This window comes from Anas platyrhynchos, chromosome 20 (assembly GCF_047663525.1).
Source record: "Anas platyrhynchos isolate ZD024472 breed Pekin duck chromosome 20, IASCAAS_PekinDuck_T2T, whole genome shotgun sequence".
Classification (NCBI taxonomy): domain Eukaryota; kingdom Metazoa; phylum Chordata; class Aves; order Anseriformes; family Anatidae; genus Anas; species Anas platyrhynchos.
In genome coordinates, this window is record NC_092606.1 from 2340995 (window position 1) to 2360398 (window position 19404).

At 38.7% G+C, this 19404-nt stretch overlaps 1 protein-coding gene across 5 annotated transcripts in view; it reads right to left on the reverse strand.

Moving 5' to 3' along the window:
• USP32 (ubiquitin specific peptidase 32) overlaps positions 1-19404 on the reverse strand; it is a 77432-nt gene that overhangs the window by 45270 nt on the left and 12758 nt on the right. For 3 of the 5 annotated variants that reach the window (XM_072026170.1, XM_072026169.1, XM_072026168.1), the window contains exons 1-5: positions 13504-13582; positions 10933-11060; positions 5260-5365; positions 4574-4692; positions 787-946 (exon numbers count right to left, since the gene is read on the reverse strand). In XM_072026170.1, coding sequence (XP_071882271.1) covers positions 787-946; positions 4574-4692; positions 5260-5365; positions 10933-11060; positions 13504-13567 — 577 coding nt within the window. In that variant the 5' untranslated portion in view covers positions 13568-13582. Of the gene's footprint in view, positions 1-786; positions 947-4573; positions 4693-5259; positions 5366-10932; positions 11061-13503; positions 13583-19404 lie in introns of those variants that run through there. The other 2 variants (XM_038165660.2, XM_038165659.2) reach the window with 1 other exon arrangement.

Sequence of the window (19404 nt, forward strand, 5' to 3'; positions counted from 1 at the left end):
TGCATAAAGTACACGCAGATTGTTCGAATCACTGACATCTCAACAGCAAAGACCCTTCTCCTAAGGGACACCGAGTCCCTCAGATGCTTTCCTGTAATGTATGCTCACATTACACTTGCACATCAAGTATAATTTGTCAGCTCTTTGTTTTTACATTTAATCTACAAAACAGCTGCTCCTCCTTTTGCAATAATATAGACATAAGGAAGCATTTGTTCTTTGGAGATCGTTCCTACATGCAAATCCTGAGGAGGCTTCTCTTTAGTTAATTTAGTTCCCTGACTACATCACATGCCAAGAATATTACTTATTTGACTGTAGAAAACAACCTAAGATGTAATACTTAGTTTTGAAACAAGCATTGTTATCAAAACCATCTCAATAGTTTTATGATCCACTACACCAGAAAAAGCAAATACAAAACCTGTATTACCATCAAGTCTCTTTAGATTAACATATTTGTCAGAGAAGACATTTTGCTTTTTTTTATTTTTTTAATTTGCCTGGTAGTCAACATCTACTATAAGAAATGCTGTAATCTCAATGCTGTTCTCTCAAAATAATGCCCCACTGTGTCCTTGTACATAACAATGTTTTACTTGTCACAGCACAAAAAGCAGAGAACAAATTAGCATGGAGAAGAAATGTATCTCGCTGAACAGAACTGCATGCATCTAATCAGAGCAGTAAGATTTAATGAACAACTGCAGCAAGGCAACAGTTTAAGTTTGTGAACTCTGAAATAGTTTTATGAAACGCACATAATAAGAAGCATCTTTTACTTACAGTGTGTGACTCCAGCCAGTGTTTGATAGAAGGTAGGAGTATCACTATCATCAGTGAGTGTCACATACACACCTCCAGACAGCAGCCAACGGGAAAATGTGAAAGCATCTTTGTTGTGCAATAGCCAAACCCTGAACTTCTCATAGTTTACCTTTTCACCCTATTAGAAAATAAGAAAACGTGACTGGTTTTCTCTCCTTTCTCGGTATCCGTAAACAGGAACCATCTAGCTGCAAGAACAAGAATTAGGACAATCTCCTAGAAAAACAAGTACTGAAATAATTTTTTGGAGCCATGCCTGTTTTTCTATTTCATTCTGAAATACAGCACAAGGAGGGAAATTAGACTCCTCAGCTCTCTGCATTTCAACCTCCTACTCAACGTGGCCTTTGGAAAGGCATTTACTCTGAACCTCAGGTTATGGGGATTAGAAGAAAAATGGTTTCTTACAACTCAGAACAACAGGGGTTATTTTTATGAATTTGAAGTTGTTATGACAGATAAAAGCTCTTTCGTGCTGACTAACAGGTGCTATAAAATCATAAGCATTATGTTACATCTGTGCAAGCACACAAACACCTAGCATAATTAGATTTGTGAATAACTAACAGTATGAGAAATCACTGCGGCAGCATAAAAAATTATGCTGCTGGTGACCAAAGAACACCTTGCAGCATGCAGGTAAACATGACATTCACAGCATCTCCTAACTCAGGTTTCTCTTGCTGGATGTCTCATGGAACTGCCTCTTCAGGAATATGTAAAAGCTATGGATTCACAGAGTTTAACTGCTGAAGAGGCTGTTTAAACCATTTAGCTGAACGGTTTTCAAGCTGTGGGTATGAAGCCATAGGGATCAGCAGACATTTCTTCACTGCCTAGAAAACTAACTACAATAAAGGCAAACCTATTATCAGTAGACAAACTAACTCATTATATGGAGGCCCTAATCTCCATGGTAAATAAACAGAGGTCTGGAAACTGGAAGAGGTTTCAAGCCATTGACTAGTTAAACTTCCCTAATATCACAGACCATTAAGCTTCACTGAATTACACCTCTACAGCATCCAACAATTTGCACCGGGGCGTGGACTATCTGCAAATGCCAATTGAAGAAAATGGTTAATCACCATTGCTGCTAAATCATTTGCTTCGTATTCCAGTTGTAATGGATTATTTCAGATTCCAGATACTGGCTCTTTTTATGCCTCTCTTCCCCACATTAGTGTTATATTTTTCTCCTATAAATGCATGCAGATATCATGATCAAATCGCCTTCTGACTCTCCTTTTACTAATAAACAGGGGGAAAAATGTGCTTGTTGCTAGCTTTACAGCCCTGCATCGCTTTGGGGAATTTTACCTGCACTTCCCTGTATAACAAATCTAGTACAAAAGTCAACCTAAGCATGTCAGAAATAAATGGAACTATCACAGAAGACTGAAAAAAATTGTAAGGAGGGAAGAGTGGCAATCTTTGTTGGTAATTCATAGAGGAGAAAGACTCTCTAACCTTAACACAGAAGAAAAGTACAACTTAGGAACATATTTCATTTGCTTCTCTGCTGGAAAACCTGAGCGCTATGCTACTCAACCGCCTTGAACTGAACTGAACTTGATAGCAGAATAGACAGTAAATTTATCTGCAGGATTTAGAGGAGGGGAACAAAGAAATACCCCAACACTTACAGGCACTGTCATAGACTTCCACATGACAATGATTCAAGGAAGTCAGGATGCTACATTGCTATTCCATCATCTGTTTAATCAGTACATATCCACAGGACTGACCGACAGCAGGGATCCTAACCTTCCTCCTACAGGCACCAAGCCTTTTCTTTTGCAACAGCAGTCGCAGTAGCTACAGAAAAAGGGGTTACTTCTCAGCCAGATCAGTTTCTCAATCCACCTCATCAAGGCATCATAAAATTACCTGAGCCAGCACAAGCGTAGGGGGATGAACAACTGCCAGGAAAAGGGTAAGTCAACAACTTGGATTTTGCAGGATTTAGCTGATTACGGAACCACTTGCTTAAGCAAAAGCAAATTTGCTGTCAAACAGAGGAGGAAAATGCAGCCCACAAAATGGTGGATTTTTGTTTTGTTTTTCAAATTTCTTTAGCAGTTTGAATCAGACTCAAGATCATTTTCTTTCTACCTCTTCCGCTCTACTTTCCTACTACTTTTTTTCCACTGCTGTCTGTAAATGGAGCAAGAGCTGTGCCATGTTTCACCAAGACTCCTGTGTCATTCTAATTGATTAGAGCAACAAGACATGGGAGAGGAAAAAGCTTTGGAAAAAAAGCATTTGAGGCATGTAAGGTTTACAGCTGAGCCATGATGGAACTCAACAACTAGAGCAATGCAGATATCACTGAATTTGTTTCTTTTTTTTTTTCCAGAAGCAAGGTTGAGGAAAACATAGATATGCTTCAAAGCTCTTATTTTTAGATGAGCACATGCAGTAATTCTGAAGGGAAGAATGAAAGTACCTATAAACATCATCCTGGAAAGCATAAACTCATCTGCCATACGGCAGGAAGGCAGACCCACAGCAGGAACATTAAACTTTCTCGCTCTTCAGCAATGACCTAGTATGATTAACAGGCCAGTAAATCCTGCTGAGTGGGTTATTACACTATTTTCCTTTTAAAAGAAAATCGATATAGAGCATTTTCTTGAACAGGAAAACGGTATCAAGCCAGATTGATACTTCTTTCCCTGCAAGATCTTCATAAAGTATTTCTAGATTTCTTGGACAGTATGCAATTAACTTTTAGGGTATAATTCATCACACCATATTGATGGGGAATTATAAGTAGGAAATATCGAAGTGGTCAGGCTCCAGAAACTGGACTGCAGTATACATATGATTTATGATCCCAGGCAAGAACGAAGGTAATTGTTGCCCACAAAGCCAACATGACACCACTGCTAGATTAAGAGGGTTTGCCTCAGCCAATGCTGGTAACAAGCATACCAAAGTTATCACAAACACAGTACAAGGATTTGTAAGGAAATTAAGTAACCTGAAATCCACAAATAAAGGTTCTCCTCAACCAGTTTTACAGCAGAATGTATAATGACAACTGGATTTTGCTGGTCAATAACTAAAAGGAAGCAACCAAATCAAAGGAACCTGACAGTTCAGTAGGATGACTAGGGCCAAGGAAGTATCTGTGAATATCTATAAGTAACAGCAGCCTGTTTTAGGGGAGGACTTGAACAAGCTTCAAAAAGATTACACCTCTCAAACAACCTAATGCATAAATAAATGGTGTAGCTCCTGGCAGGCACAGTGAGACAGCACTAATATTCTAATACTATTATTTTAAGCAACCACTGCTGGTAGGCCTTTTTTTTTTTTCTCCCTTTTTTTTTTTTTCTTTTTTAAATCCAAGGGGCAGATTTTCTTTCCTCTCTCAGATCTGTGTTCTAGATTTCTTTCCCAACTGCAATAAAATATCCACACTAATCAATGAAATTCCACTGGCAATATTCATACTTAAATTTACTTGATTACATGACTACCTTTTGGAAATGGTATCTTTCAAACTAGCACAGTAAGTAAAATAGCATGGAGAATGCCTGCATATACCAAATTGCTACTTACATCAACGCAAATCACACATAATATTATAAGATTAAAAAAAACACTATGAACCTTTCCTCTCTTTAACCAATGTTAATTTATTGCCACACATCCACATGAATTTATACAGTAGAAGAAAAACTGCCTAATGTAATATTCACTTTTTTTGTGAAGATAAAACTTGTACAAAATGTACCTCAGAGAAACATTTCTTGAGCGATTCTGGCACTTTTCCATCAACCACCTGCAGCATCTTCTCCATCTCTTCACGAACAACATAACTCCCAGATTCATTAGAGAAGAGACTGAAAATGTCTGAGAAAGAAGAAAAATATTTAAACAACTACCGTAGTTACATTTTTCCAAACACTAGGTTTAAAACTGGTTAAGAATGCCAAAAGCAGTGCAATAATTTGATTCAATCACAGTATAGCTTAATAGGGTTTAGATCAAGAAATATTTTCTTTCACCACTGCCCACTAATCAAAAAAAAAAAAAAAAATACTATCAAGTCAGATTAACAAGAAAGACAAAACAACAGAAGTCAGTAGGCAGATGCTTTAGTTTGTTTTGAAAAATACCAGCACTGTCCTCCTTTCTCTGCCTACATACAGTACTCAGCAGTCTTTCTGTAGGATCCTAACATCCACAAACATGAGAATTTATCAAATATTTCACTTTGTTAGGTATAGAAAACTAAAATATATAGAATTTCAAAATATGCAGCTAAAAATGTCTAAAAATATACTATCTTTATTGGCAAATGTATTCCCACTTACATACAACAACGGTGACTTAATACAGCACGATTTATGGTTCCTTTATAGAAGTATATTCTACATGCATGATACTGTTATTACTTTTTAAAGTTGTATTACTTACATTTTGCTTTCTCTTCTTCTCTGCCTCTTGTAAGTAGAACTAATCCAACTATCAAGTTATTGAAGTGCAGCCCTTTGGACATTCCTCCAAACGAACAGTAGATAACCTAAGAGAATAAACCAGAAGTAAACCAAAACATTAAGAGCAGGAACAGAGACATCACAACTAACAGCAACAAGTTACACCAGGGCCCTAAAAATATTGTGTACATTTTAAATACTATTCTCCTTGCTTGCTACTGAATTACTTACTAAATAAACAAGATTACAAACAGGATGTATACATGTAATTATGTTCTGCTTCTTCATTTTTCTCCAGTAAAGCCTTGAGCATATTCTTTATACAGCAGCTTAGCCAAAGAGCCCCAGCAGAGTTCAGAGGTCAGTGGGGCTTCCACGTTACTGCAGGCAGACTCACTATTTTGTGAATTACCCAACAGAGCAGAGCCAATCATTAGCAAACCACTGGATGAAACCCACAGGTCTTAACTGCTGCTATACCTGTATCCCTTCCCTGCCTTTTGGTTGGTTTTAAATACACGAACCACAACCAAACAACTCTAAACAGCAAAAGCAACATCATTTTTAACTTTTTTTTTCTGACTTCCTAACCTCTATTAAAAAAAAATCTTTGAAAATACAAGAGTTTGTACAATTCATTTTAACCTTTTAAATTTAACCAATTTAACCAAGACTAAAAAAGAGGCCATGACTCTTTGGGACACAAAGACCAAAATCCACCAGTCTAAAGAATGAATACACATTTTAGGTTGGTTTGTTTGTTTGTTTTTAAAATCCACCATAACCATCGGGAAACATTTACACCCACAAGTGACAAGAAAATGAAAGTGAGGGATGACATGTGTGATTGGAGTGACACTTCTCTTCTAGACTACCAGCAGTTCCAGAAAAAGGTACATGGCCCTAACAGTCTTAAGCGTGACATCCTGAGAATCTACCCAACAAGTTTTAAATGCATCAAAACAATCCACTTCTAATTCATCAAAAAGTAAAATGACTACATGAAAGTATGAATTCTCGTATTAATTAGAAGATTGCAGACACGCTGCCTGTGATAGCAGGATAAGCGTTCATGTAGCACAACTATGAGTGAAACCAGGCAGGGAACCACCCTGGATTTGAAATAACCATTTTTGTTACCAGGTTTCACTAATCCAGTGCACTCAAAGTGGGTGACCTCAGGCTGTCAGTAAGTAGCCAGAATGAGGCTGCCCATGAAACTGGCACGAATTAAGTACATAAATCACATTTCAAATATTACAAGAACATCTATATACTACTACCGTAACTACGTAGGGCATTCAGTGTAATCAAGTGCAATCTGTTATCAGTTGTGCCTTCTAAAGGAGCCAGACAGCACGTTACGATGAAGAGTATTAAGGAGAAAAATCAATTTTTAACAGACTGAAATCCCTGTGCAGAATGTGAGTGCCATGTCTTCCAAAACAAGACCAACAAACATTTCCGTCTCGCTCACACAGGTCTACGTGCCAGGAAACTGTTTACCCAGGAGCTGACAAGCATCAGAATGGGTTACGCTAACTGGAAGCCAAAAAATCAGCTAAATACTTCAACAGAACTTGCCCCCCTTTTAGACTGGGAAAGCAAAATTTAACCAATTTTGTTACCAACAACTTTGTCTTGAACAACTCAGCAGTGGAAAAAGGCTTCACAGAAAGCAAAATCTTCCTGAATCACTTAAATTGTTTCGTATTGAAGTACTTGTAAATCACCGTGATGGTAACATGAACGCCTCCCAGAGCCTTCTGAGCAGCAGGTAAACACGCTGACAGCAGTCAGAGGGAACTGGTGAGGGAGGTGCAAGAGGACCACAGCGAGGCTTTGAAAATTCCCCAAAATCTAAAGATGTCTGAGGGCAGGTACATTTAAGTGAACACAAAAGCACAGAAGGATCTCATTCCATGGAAGATGTTATGCAGAACCTGCCATTTCCTTCTGCTGGAAGACAGCCCCACGCACACACACTAACCACCCAGAGCACGCTCAGGTCATCTTCTATTAGTAAAGTTTAATCCATTTGCAGATGCTTGAGGAGTTCAAATTATTAAAACTGAATTTGTGCTCTGTTTGGACACAGCGTATGCTTCACGGACTATGTCATGGCAGAGATCTGAATTCCACACTTTCTACTTCTAATCATTCTGATTTCACAGGATGCCTTCAGGGCTACACTGCATACATAAGTGATTTACTTCTATATTACACTGGAGCCATTACTTTTTTCTTTTTTTTTTTTTTAAATAAGCAGTTAGCTCTGCTGAATACTGTACTTAAGTCTTAATATAGCTCCTTCAGATGCAGGAAAAAACATCCAAGCACACTAAGTATAAAAAGGGAGAGAATTCTCACATTTCAGATTAACAGGACTTTCAAAGACCGTATACATGTATATGTAAATACAGCCAAATGAAAGAGAAATCACTGTTTTCCCTTCGCAACATTGATTAAAAGATTATCTTTTTTTTTATTCTTCTCTGTCACTCAAATTTCACCTTTCTGTGCTCTTAGACTTTTAAAGCACACTTATCTCATAAATCACCTTGAATACAGCTGTCTCCTCTCTTCATCCATCTGAAAGCGTATTTCAAATTCATACCCATCTCTGAACTTTCCACCCACTTCAGTTGAACTTTGCACATCTCCATTTCAGTATCATTTGAATGCCAGCTATTACATTTATGTATTATTTTAACACAACATATCGTTCGAGATTTAAGAAAAAGGAATTCTGTGGATAATATCCAAGGTATTAGTATCTAACACGCCTTTGAAGTAGAACAATTAGCAGCTGGTATTACCTTTACCTCAGTCACTTAATCATTTTTTGGTGAGAGTTTACAAACACTGAGTAAGTTGCACACAATATACAACCAGGATTAGTTCACATTTCTAAAGAAGTAGCCCCACAAGTTTTCACATTAATTTTATTTGGAAAACTTTTTCTAATAAAATGCATTGTCAAAAATAAGAAGCAATTTTGTGTCCCTGTGCCCACAGCTTCTAGTAAGCCTGTTGGAAGGGTAGGAGAGGATGTTCAAAGTATTATTTTGGCTCCTTTCTCTAGCGTATAAAACCTGCTGGATTCTTCCCTGATTCTATTCTTATAACCCGTCTTCTCTTTCAGTCCTTGAGAAGTCTCCATTCTCATTCTTTTGGCAGCTCCCCCTACATGTCCTTCGTGTCTTCATTAGCATCCCTCTTCTACTTACATTACAGTCACATTTGGAGAAAAACCGGTGCAAGTGCTTCTCACAATCATAATAAATGAACAAGAAAAAATCACTGCTTTTTTTTTTTTTTTTTTTTAAGAAGGTTGATATGCAACTCCCTCTAAATTAAGCTGATAAAGGTATAATCTAATTAGTCATGGACAGGACTGCACAGGACAAAGTTAGGAGGTCCTTCTCAGCATTCCTCCTCTCCTAAGACTAACATACAAAGCTACTAAAAATGCTTTCTTGAGATATTACCATTCCTTCTTTCTACTTCCTCTGAACAGTACTTTTTCTGTCAAGGTACCTATAACTGCAGAACATAATTGTCTTATTTCCCTAGATTTAAAAATAATTGCTGTGTTCATGCATCTCAGCCCTTGACCGGCTTTCCTGCAGTTAAAGCAATGCAGACACAGCCCATGCTGTTTCATTTTATTAATATTTTCAATTCCATTTTTCTAAGAGATCCTTTCAGAACATAACCACCCAGAACATTTAAGTGTTTCGTGTGCATGACAATCATGTAAATTGATTGAAGTTCCAAAGACTTCATTTCCCTCTTTTGCATGCCTGCTCTATCAGTGTTTTTAATTTAATGAATTCCTGAAGGCCTATCACTCCTCAGATACAACAAATCATTACTCAAAGCATGCAGAGAAAACAGCCCAGCAATCTCAGGCTAAAAATAATCCATTTCAATGACTGAAAGGCTGAAAACTCAGAACAAGGCTTTAGCTGTCTAATGAGTGTGCTTGCCTTTCCACACTGAATTACAAAGAATGCCATTACAATATGAGCGGAGTCAAGTCCAAGTTTTGTCCGGATTTTCAATATTCAAGCTCAGAGATGTGAATATTGCATTGCCCGAATATGAATGCTAGAAGTACACAGTAATTCAGTGCACCGTAATTTGTACTGGAATTTTGAGATGCTTATATCCCACTTCTGATGAAATCACATCACAAACTGTCACGATTTTTCCACTAACTTTACTTCACCAAATGGGAACCAGGAACTGCAGTAGAACTGCAACATTAAGAGACACAATATGATCAAAATTATGTCTTTAAGGTTAGATTAAAAAAAAAAAAAAAAAAAAAGTAGAGGGTAACAGAAGACATTTGAAAACCCAGAGTATCTATTTGTGAAAATTTATCTCATCCAAATCAATAATTTCACCATTAATACTGGCATAAAAGGGATATGAAAGTACAAATTAATTCACAATGTGAATTTTTTAATATTTCATATTATTTCAAAAAAATAATGAACCGTTTAAGATTTTTATTTTATTATTTTTTTAATTTTTTGTCTATTAACAATGTATTCACACAAAATATACCAGATCTAGTACTGAAGACACTTGCCTTAAGCTACAAGAAATCTCATACTTTCATTCAATTTGACAATGCTAACACATATTACAGTATTTCCTGTCAAATGCTTGAATAAACACATAAAAATAAAACTGCCAAATATACTAAAGAAGCAAGTAATATCCCCTTTGTCAATACTTAGGGAAAAGAAGAAAAAAGAACAGAGAAAACATTAAGCTTAGAAAGAAGAAACCCTCTAATACAGTGTTAAACCTGTTGCAACACACACCTCACTATGCACATTACCTAAATAAAACTGAGAGACTTGCACGCTGCCTGTGAGGTCAATAACACTGAAGATACCAGAAATAGAAGCTGTGATTAGAAATGACATGGAGCAAAATATCATTTGAAAGGTCTGGCTAATCTTATTCTTCCCTGAACAATATTTTAATTTCTCTCTCAAAATATAGACAACTCTACGAAAGGTATTTTTTTTTCAAAGCACATGTGCAGGATGGTATCACTATTTTTATTTTATATATATACACTTATATTTATACATACATATATATATATATATACACACACATTATTTATACTCATGTAGCATATTTTGGTTCTGGTTACCATCCAGTTCATTTATTTATATTTAAATACACAAAATTATTTCTGAGAGCTTGTAAAGATTAATATGCACTTTAAAAAACATAGTAAAAGCCTCTGAAATCTCAGAGAAACATCAGCATGCTCAGCTCCAGAGCATATAAAATCCTCTACTATAATAGTTTCATAGAGAGAGTTAAAACTTCCCAATTTTTCACTTCCCCAAATCTACATCTGGATACCTAGATTTACTCTGAAGTCATTTGCCACCTATTAGATGAGTCTCAAGCAATGACACAATCAAGCACACATCAATGACAGCTCATGATCCAAGTCTGGAACATTACCTTCATCTAGAGAATACACACTGTAATACTGGATTAAAAATGGAAAGAAATTAAATCTGCCTGTTTCTGCACAGGCATATCTGTGTGTGCACATCTAAGGTATAAAGTATCAACCACATACATCTCTCCAGAAAAGTTTATAGATTACCTCAGCAACTTTTGGAGGGACTCCATCACCAAGAACTTCCCTGATGAAGCATTGTTGGGTCATATAGTATGAGAGTCCACAAGTTCTCTTGAAAGCATCTTTCAGTCGCTTCAGCTCTATGTCCGTAACTGTATTGAGTAAGAGGAAAAAAAGATTTGGTCAATAAAGATGTCACAGAAACTTAACACCTCAAGGACTCTCGATCCGGTACATGTTATATTTATAGTAAAACTAAAAGATCAGACAAATTAAATGCATGAGCTCACCCAGATAGTGGAAAAATTCAACTACTAGAAAATGAGATCTAATAATCTGCCCCCAAAAAAAGAGAATTGGGGTAGAACTAAAGTTAACATCAACTACTGCAACAGTTCACTGCCTGTTTTCTTTGACTACAATAATGTATTATAATTTGTTCTAAATTAAGCACCGTTATCGTCACACAGAAGGAAAATAAGCTAGCTTTATGATCAATTTTATGTTGCATGTAAGCCAGAGAAATGATCTGTAACCAACTGTAGTGAATATTATGAAGAGCACCTCCAGCAGCACGCTTCAAACAGCCTCATCTAGCAACCAGTCAGTCTTTCTGTAGAAAAAATAAGTAATCACCATTTACAGGCTTACGAGATAGCACAGCAAAGCCTGAATTGAACAGCAGTGCTAGTTTGGACTAAATGTAGTTCTCCACCTAAGACTTCCTTGCACAGTCAAAGTCTGATTGCCAGCTAAAACCCGTTCAAACTTCTTCACAAACTAAAGGTGGAAAGTTTGAAAAGATGCCCTTTATACTTGCATGACTGTCCTGAAAAGCAGTCCCTGCCTTCCTACTTCCCGAGCACAAAGCGACTTTCTAACAACCTGGTTCAGCGGCTCTGAGTGAGGCAAAGAATGACTCTAGGTCCACAAGCGTACTGTATACTTGAGAGGTATCTCACTGAACAAAACAAGTACTTCATCAAAATCAGGCTGCAGAGCATGACACGCCACGGCCTGGATCCCACAATGGTTCCCACGTACTGCAGAAGAGCATTTAGCAGCCCGAAGCCAACACAGCGATGCTGCCCGTGACAGCTCCTGTGCTGTATTTATAGCAAGGCATTTTCCTTCCCTTGATATAACCAGCCAGACGGGGCAACTCCGACACAGCCAGAAGCTTGTCCGGCTTTTTGCCAGCCAAAATAAAACAGAGCGCTTCAGGACTTAATCCAGAGTTCCCTTCAAAACGTCCGCATTTCAATTAATTCATTCATCAAAAGGAAAACCCTTCCTTAAGAAGCAAACTATGTTAAACATTCCTCCTTGATTTTAACCCCCCATTGACACTGACACAGAGTGGGGTCTTGCCTTTACGGTAGTGTGTAAAAACAGAGTTTGGGGCATGTTTCTTCTCAAATTTTATTCAGTATTCTGGGTACCTTTTACCAGGAAAAAAAACACAATGCAAACAAACAAGGATCTAAGAAATAAGCCTCAAGCCTGAGCCACAGTTACTATTACATCATGTTTTAGGAAAATAAACATACTTTAATTACATGGGAAAAGAAGGCTGGTATACTACTGCTACCTGGCATGTATGGTATTTGACTTTCTCCATTTCACATTACTGTGTCCATGGAATCATTTATTTTCTTTATTTCTCCAAGTATGATGTTTTAACGAATGCTCAAACGCTTTGGTAGGCATGCCAGTTAAAGCCTTCTTCCAGGGCTTTCCTCCCTAACTGGAAGCAGACTCCCCGATATGCTATTTACAACCTGAAGTGATGCCCTCCACACCCCCCGGCTCTTCTGAATTGAGGAGACAGACAGCAAAACAACAAATCTGTAAAAAAAAAAAAAAAAAAAAAAAAAAAAAAAAAAAAAAAAATGACCTCATGGAGGAGCCCTGTCCCAAACCTGTGCAAGGAATTACCAGAAGTGCTCCACAGCACGGGGCTGGATCCTGCGCCCCATCTCACAGCCTCTCACCACGTTATCTTTAGGAACAAAAGCTGCCGTGTTTCTAGGGGGACAAAACGAGAGGGAGAAGCTCCCAGCTCCAGTGCTGCAGCAAGGTAAAGCAAACAAAGCTCCTGGATACGACCTGGCAGCACTTCTATGAAGGTGCACTCGCACTTAATGCGGACAGACTTTGTATTCCCTGGTCCTTCTCCCTTTATTTTTTGAGCTCCTTACCAGTTAATCCAATCTGTTTGGTGGTCATTCAGCAAAAAGAAAAGAAGAAAAAATATATATATTTATATATATACACATACATACACACACACAAAGCCTTAACCAAGCAAATGCTTACGGCTTTACACATATTATAGTGGACTTTCAAGTAACCTAATTATTGCTTACTGCCAGATCAAGTTTGAAACCTACACAACAAACATAGCTACTTAATAAAGCATCCTGCCATTATCAATGTTCTTATATAACGTAGCTATATAAATTTTAGGTTTACTTTCCTGGCTGCATAGAAAATCTTCTTTAAAATTACTCGTATTTTATACTATATTGGTGCACCTGAATACTAAGGCCTTGGGGTTGTTTGTTTGTTTAAATAAAATAAGGCTTTCCATACCTCCTGTTACTGGTGACAGAATTTCATTAAAACTGGAGTTTTGTAGAAACTTTCTCTGGGACATCTATCACTGACTTCTCAGTTATCTCAGGAAACACTGAACAGGTGTTTTGGAAGTGAAGCCTCAAGCAATATGCCAACAGTACACAACTCCAGAGCAATTTTAGAATTTTTCATAATATAGCAGGTTGTAGTAAAAAAAAAAAAAAAAAAAGGGTTTTAGGTCTGTTTCCACTTGCCCATGTAGCTGTAGGACTATGCTCTGATTAAAGTCACAGTATTTAACCTTCTGATAAAGAAGGTAACAAGAATCCCCTCCCACCCCAAAATTTCATTTATTTTTTCTCATGAATGCAATCCTAACACTAGCAAAATATATTTCAAGTTGGAGCTGCACTTTCCTTCCACTAGCAGTCAAAACCAACTGCAGCATTTGCCCTATTGCATTCGTATTAGGGGAGGATTTTTTTTTCCTCTTAGTACATGCAGTTTTGCATACACTTGTGCACTACTTTTTTGCCAGCATTAATTATATTAATCCTGGCAATGTAGAAATACAACAGCCCATAACCAATTAAAACTTCCCATAACTGTTTTAATAGAAAATCTTACTTATGCAATAAATGTGAACTGCCTATATGTAATGGGCTAGAATATTAAGCTGTTTCATCAGTCCTGTACTTTCATAATCACACAATTTACCTGCATTAACAGAAACCAAAGCGATTAGCACCAAACAGCCCCATGAGCAGACCACGTAGTGCTCCGGTGAGGTTCTGCGTGTCACCTTATGGCCCTGAGCAGAGGAAGGAAGCCACATCTCCCCGGGAGCTGCAGCAGTGCAAGCAGCCCCCTGCTGCAAGCATCTCCCTGGGTGGTGCTGGCAGGTTGCAGAGTCCATCCCATACCCACCTGCCTCGAAACCCACGCGTGCCTCAAGTCCCGCTGCTGGATGGCTTGGCCAAAGGAAGGCTGAGAAGATGAATGTTACTCAACGCTGCTAGCATCTTCGGCAAGGACTGCCAGCACGCCATTTAATAGGAGATGCTAAATTGATACTGCTACTCCGTGCTACATCTCAAAAGCAAACTGCTAGCGCTAGAGATCACTTAATATTATTGTTTGCACGCAGAAAATACAGAGCAGGTCATGGAATTACAGAAAAGATAATCATTTCCATTCCCTCCCTGGGACACATTAAAATGATTGATGCAGGCCATCTACAATCATCTGCAAAGCTCTGCAAAAACAAGTTCATTATACATTTAGAGCCAGGCACATGAAAGTACGACTGAAACAGAGCTGAGTAGAAAGCAAAGATATTATCAATGGTTACTTTAAGTCTGGAAGACAAATAAAATACATGAATACAAAACTTCCAATTATTTGACACAGAGGTAGAACATGATAGCCTGTAGAGAAGAAATAACAATAGGTCTTAAATTATGAAGGTAAGATTTCCAGAAGCAATACATTTATTACTGTAATAAAAATGAGAGTGCTCATGGCTGCAGGCTCTCTTTTCTCTCTCAGTTGCACAAATCCCATGCTGAATAGACGGTCCAACCGAGGTCAGAGGTGTTATGTATGCAAAATGGGTATTATTAAGAGGTCAATGTCAAACACTGCCCTCCACTTCCACACAGCAGCCTTTAATAGCACTTCAGTGTATTCGCTGGAGACTTTTTTTATTTAAGTTTTTGTGGAGTGGGGGAAGGGAGAAATAAAAAGAATAAGAAGTGCAAGGAAGAGTTTTAAGACTATTTTCTCTTGTCTTTCACAACTCAAGACTTGAGAGGCTTACAGAAAGGCATTCAAACACTTGCTCAAGAACTCTGGAAATGCGTTCAATCAGCGCCTGTTAAAAACAACGCACAACAGATAAAAAGGTGGCTGAGCAGCAGCAAGCATCACAGACCACAGAGATATTTTTAAACCAACATTTAGATGTAAACACAGTTAACAACCTCACTTCATCCACTGACTTAAGGTCCTGCATTGAGCAGACTCACTTTTTCCAAAGGCAGCCTCACCAGGACGGAGCCGTCCCTACAAACAGGCCATTGAGCAGCCCCGTTCCCTGCACACACACAGACACTGCTGCTGCTTTCACAGCCTGACAGGGAAAAACAGAACATGTAAGACTTCCTAAAATAACTTTACGATAGTCAACACAGCAAAAAAAAAAACCTTCTCATCGTTCCTACCAGTAACAGGTGGCTCGGCCTCAGTGTTGCTGCAGAGGAAGCAAGGCAGCTATTAATTGGGACCGCACGCCTAGCTTTTCACTCCTCATAACTACAGAAGCTAACTTTTTATTCTAAGGTTTGAATTTAAAATAAGAAAAGCAAGTTTCAATAGTAACATATTGCATTCTGATTCTTAACATTTTATCTGAGTCAGTCAGCCTGCTCCCAAAGCCCCTCGCAGAAGCAAACTGCCTCTTCCACAACAGAAGGCAGTGCCTGTCGCTCCATCCAGGCAACTTTGCAAATACAAACCTCCTTAACGCTACCTTGGCTGGATGCTTTCCAACAATGCTGAAGACAATTTAACAGAAGATTAGTGTTGCATCCAGCTCTCCAGGGAATACTCGAGCTCCAGTTTGTTTAATAAAGTTTAAATGAAACCGTGCAACCTCAGCTAAAAACGCCACCGCAACTTACAGTAATTGTAGCAGACCTTCAGCTCACCCAATTGCCGAGGTTATTTTTAGTTTAATGGTGTTAAACGTAATGCCGTTTGTATGGATTTACAACTCTAGTGTTATTTTGTTTAAACCAACAACTGTCTAGCTAAAAATGTGTATAGCACCTTCCAAAAACAGCTACAGAATAAGGCAGTCCCGTGTTGGAGCCGCCCCTTTCTTTCCAATGCTTTCACTCTATGTAGTCATTACCAAGCCATCTTGGAATTTTCCTTTTAGAATTAAAAAAAAAAAAAAAAAGCAATGTGAGTACTGCATAGCTCAACATGCAGCACAGTCTCTGTCACTTCAGGACAAAGGTGAGACTGAAGAGGCCTGCTTTAGACAACAAATGCCTGCGGAAAACTTAGCAAGCTGGGAAAGAAACACCTACCTCAGCAAAAAGTGCACTGCCTTTATAGAGCTACTAGTAAAATCTTATTGAGTCATCATAAAAATCTGACTGTTAGAACCAAATGCACCTCATATCGATACTTCGCGCTTGTTCATTGCCTGTCTTGGAAAGAGAGAGAGAAGGAAATGGTTGTATCAAAGTCAGGTCTCACTACTGGAAGCACAAACACCGCAAACGCTATTGGACGTCCTCAGAGGCAAACAAACCTAGCTTGAAGTTCTTCCAGATTCCTTCAATAGTATGTTTTATTCGAATACTGCAGGAAAGTCATTAAAATCTGCCTAAAATCCAAATTTTTTAAATAAAAAAGACAACACTAGGAACACTACAGAGGTCATGAACACAAGGCTTGTGCAGCAGCACCTCTGCTTGGCCCCAGTAAGCAACCTGCACCCAACGCGACAGCCGCTGGAAGTCCCCCGCCTGCCTCACAGCACACGGCCGCTCTCCACAGCCCTTACAAAGTTTAAAGATTTACAAAGGCACCAAAGAGAAGGGACACCAAAGTTTATGAGCAAGCACTGCAGCTTAGGATGCAACAGTTCACACGTGAACTTTAAGCATTATAAGAAACTAGTATTAATGTTGAAGGGAGCTTGTCTGAAGGTTAGAAGTAGTGGCTAGTCAAGCTTAATGGTTTTATTATAGCTTATATGAGGTGATTACCAGATACCTTGCTTGTGATGTGTGACGAGAGTGAGCACAATGCACGGGTTTTAAATTCCTGTTTTACAAATGCGCCTTCCCCTACAACGCCTCTTCCCCTCATTTTCAAAATCCAAGCAGAATTATATAAAACGCTGTGATAGAGAATGAGATATAAAACGCAGCTTTTTAGAGCATAAGAAGTTGGTTGTTGTAGCAGAAGAGGAATAAAAGCATCGCGCTGGAGCTCTTTAATGCTGAGACATTCAGGCAAGAGACACTTAACCTCTCCGTGCCTTAATTGTCTCAGCGCTAAAATCGCAGTCACAGCACAGCTCGGGCGGGGAGGGACCTTAAAGATCATCTAGATCCAACAGAATGCATGGAAATGACAAAAGGAATAAAAATCCTAGTCTACATCAGACAGTTGCTTTATAAGTGATCTCAGCCGGTCTGTAAAAGTCCTGCACCAAGGAGCTGCTTCCATCTGTGAGAAGGACAGGAGCCCGGTAGTTGAACCGAGAGGAGGTGGAGTTAATCTGCAAGGGCTGCTATCAGCCAAGAGCCAATTAACCTAATCTGTAACAAGCTGGGTACAGAAACAACACGCCGAGCTGTTTTCTTTACTTTCTTCTTTACAAGAGAAAGGAGTGGCTGCTAGAAATGAGTGGTGAGTTGGTCACCTCTGCTCACACCAACACGCAGAGCACCACGGGCACCAGCAGAGGTGGCAGCAACAGCACCAAGGAGCTGGCAGGATCTTGAAGTATCAAAAGCAGAAGATATTTCATTTGGCTACATGAAAGGAAATTGTATATTCTAGTTTACAGGTGAGCAGGGAAAAAAAAGTCGGACAGCAAACCACAAAGTATTGACAGTGCTGGAAATGAAACCCGGAAACAAATCACTCCATGATCAGGAGGAAAAAAAACACACAGGATGAAAAGTTCAGGTAAGGGGAAGATAAAGACACACTGAGCTCATCTGGCTAAAGCACCTTACAAAATACCTAGTAGGGATGGCGCTTTTTCCCAGAATGTGAAGCATCGAAATGTCCACGATACACTACGAACAGGAAACAGAAGGGGAATTCCTACCACTTCCCCAGTCACCACTGGATAAAAGACAGCTCGCTACATGAGTGTCTTTATTAAAAAAAAAAAAAAAGCCCCAAAGCCCTGCAGATCTCAAGCACACAAGGCAAGCAACAATTTGCAGCCATACAGCAGCCTAACACTGCATTTATTCTTTACTAAAAATAAGCGAAACTCGGTTAAAAACCCAACAGCAAACCACTCGATCATTCCTCAGAAAGCAAGCAAAATGCACCTACCTCAAGCTCTGACTTCCATCTCTGCTTTTAATAATTCTAATATTTTGATTTTTAAGTGACAATTTTACAGGTTCAATATCAAACTCACAGGGCATATAATTCTCTAACCAGACAATTATCTTCCCTGTAATCACTTGCTCAATATTTCCCTCAGGAATCTTCTTCCTAGTTATACATGGAAATTTTATTACTTTTTTCATTAGTCTTTATTGTGACTCAATGGCTGCGGTTATGAAGTTGTCAAGAACCAAAGCAATTACTAAAAAGCTTCAAAGAGGTAAGATGTACAAGCGAACAGAAAACATGTTTGGGAAAAAGCCCAAACTGCAAAACACAATTGAAATAAATGAACCAGCCATTCCTACTTAAAAGACAAAGTCCACACCCACCCATTCCTGCAAAAAAAAAAAACAAACGAGACTGCTTGAGAACATTTGGGGTGGGCAGACACAAAAGGCTGCCCCCAACAAAACCACCGACCCCCTCGTAAGGAATGGCTCCCAACCAGAACATTACAAATCGCATTGTTCCTATTACTCTACATGTCTCAGCAAAGACTTGACACTCTTAGCATGACACTTACCAGTGACAGGATGCAACAGGAATTAAGGACAATAGCAATAGAGTTTGGATATTAAAAAAAATAAATCACATTATTCAATCCATTTTTTCCCCTCATACCTGTTCTTTGTTTTTTGGTAGTAGTGGCTCACGGTGGGGATAAAGCTTTTCTTGGTGCTATTAGAGCTAACCACAATGCATATCAAGGGTTTAACATCTTGTGCGTGGAGGGCGGCGGAAGATTTAGTTATTACAATAGGA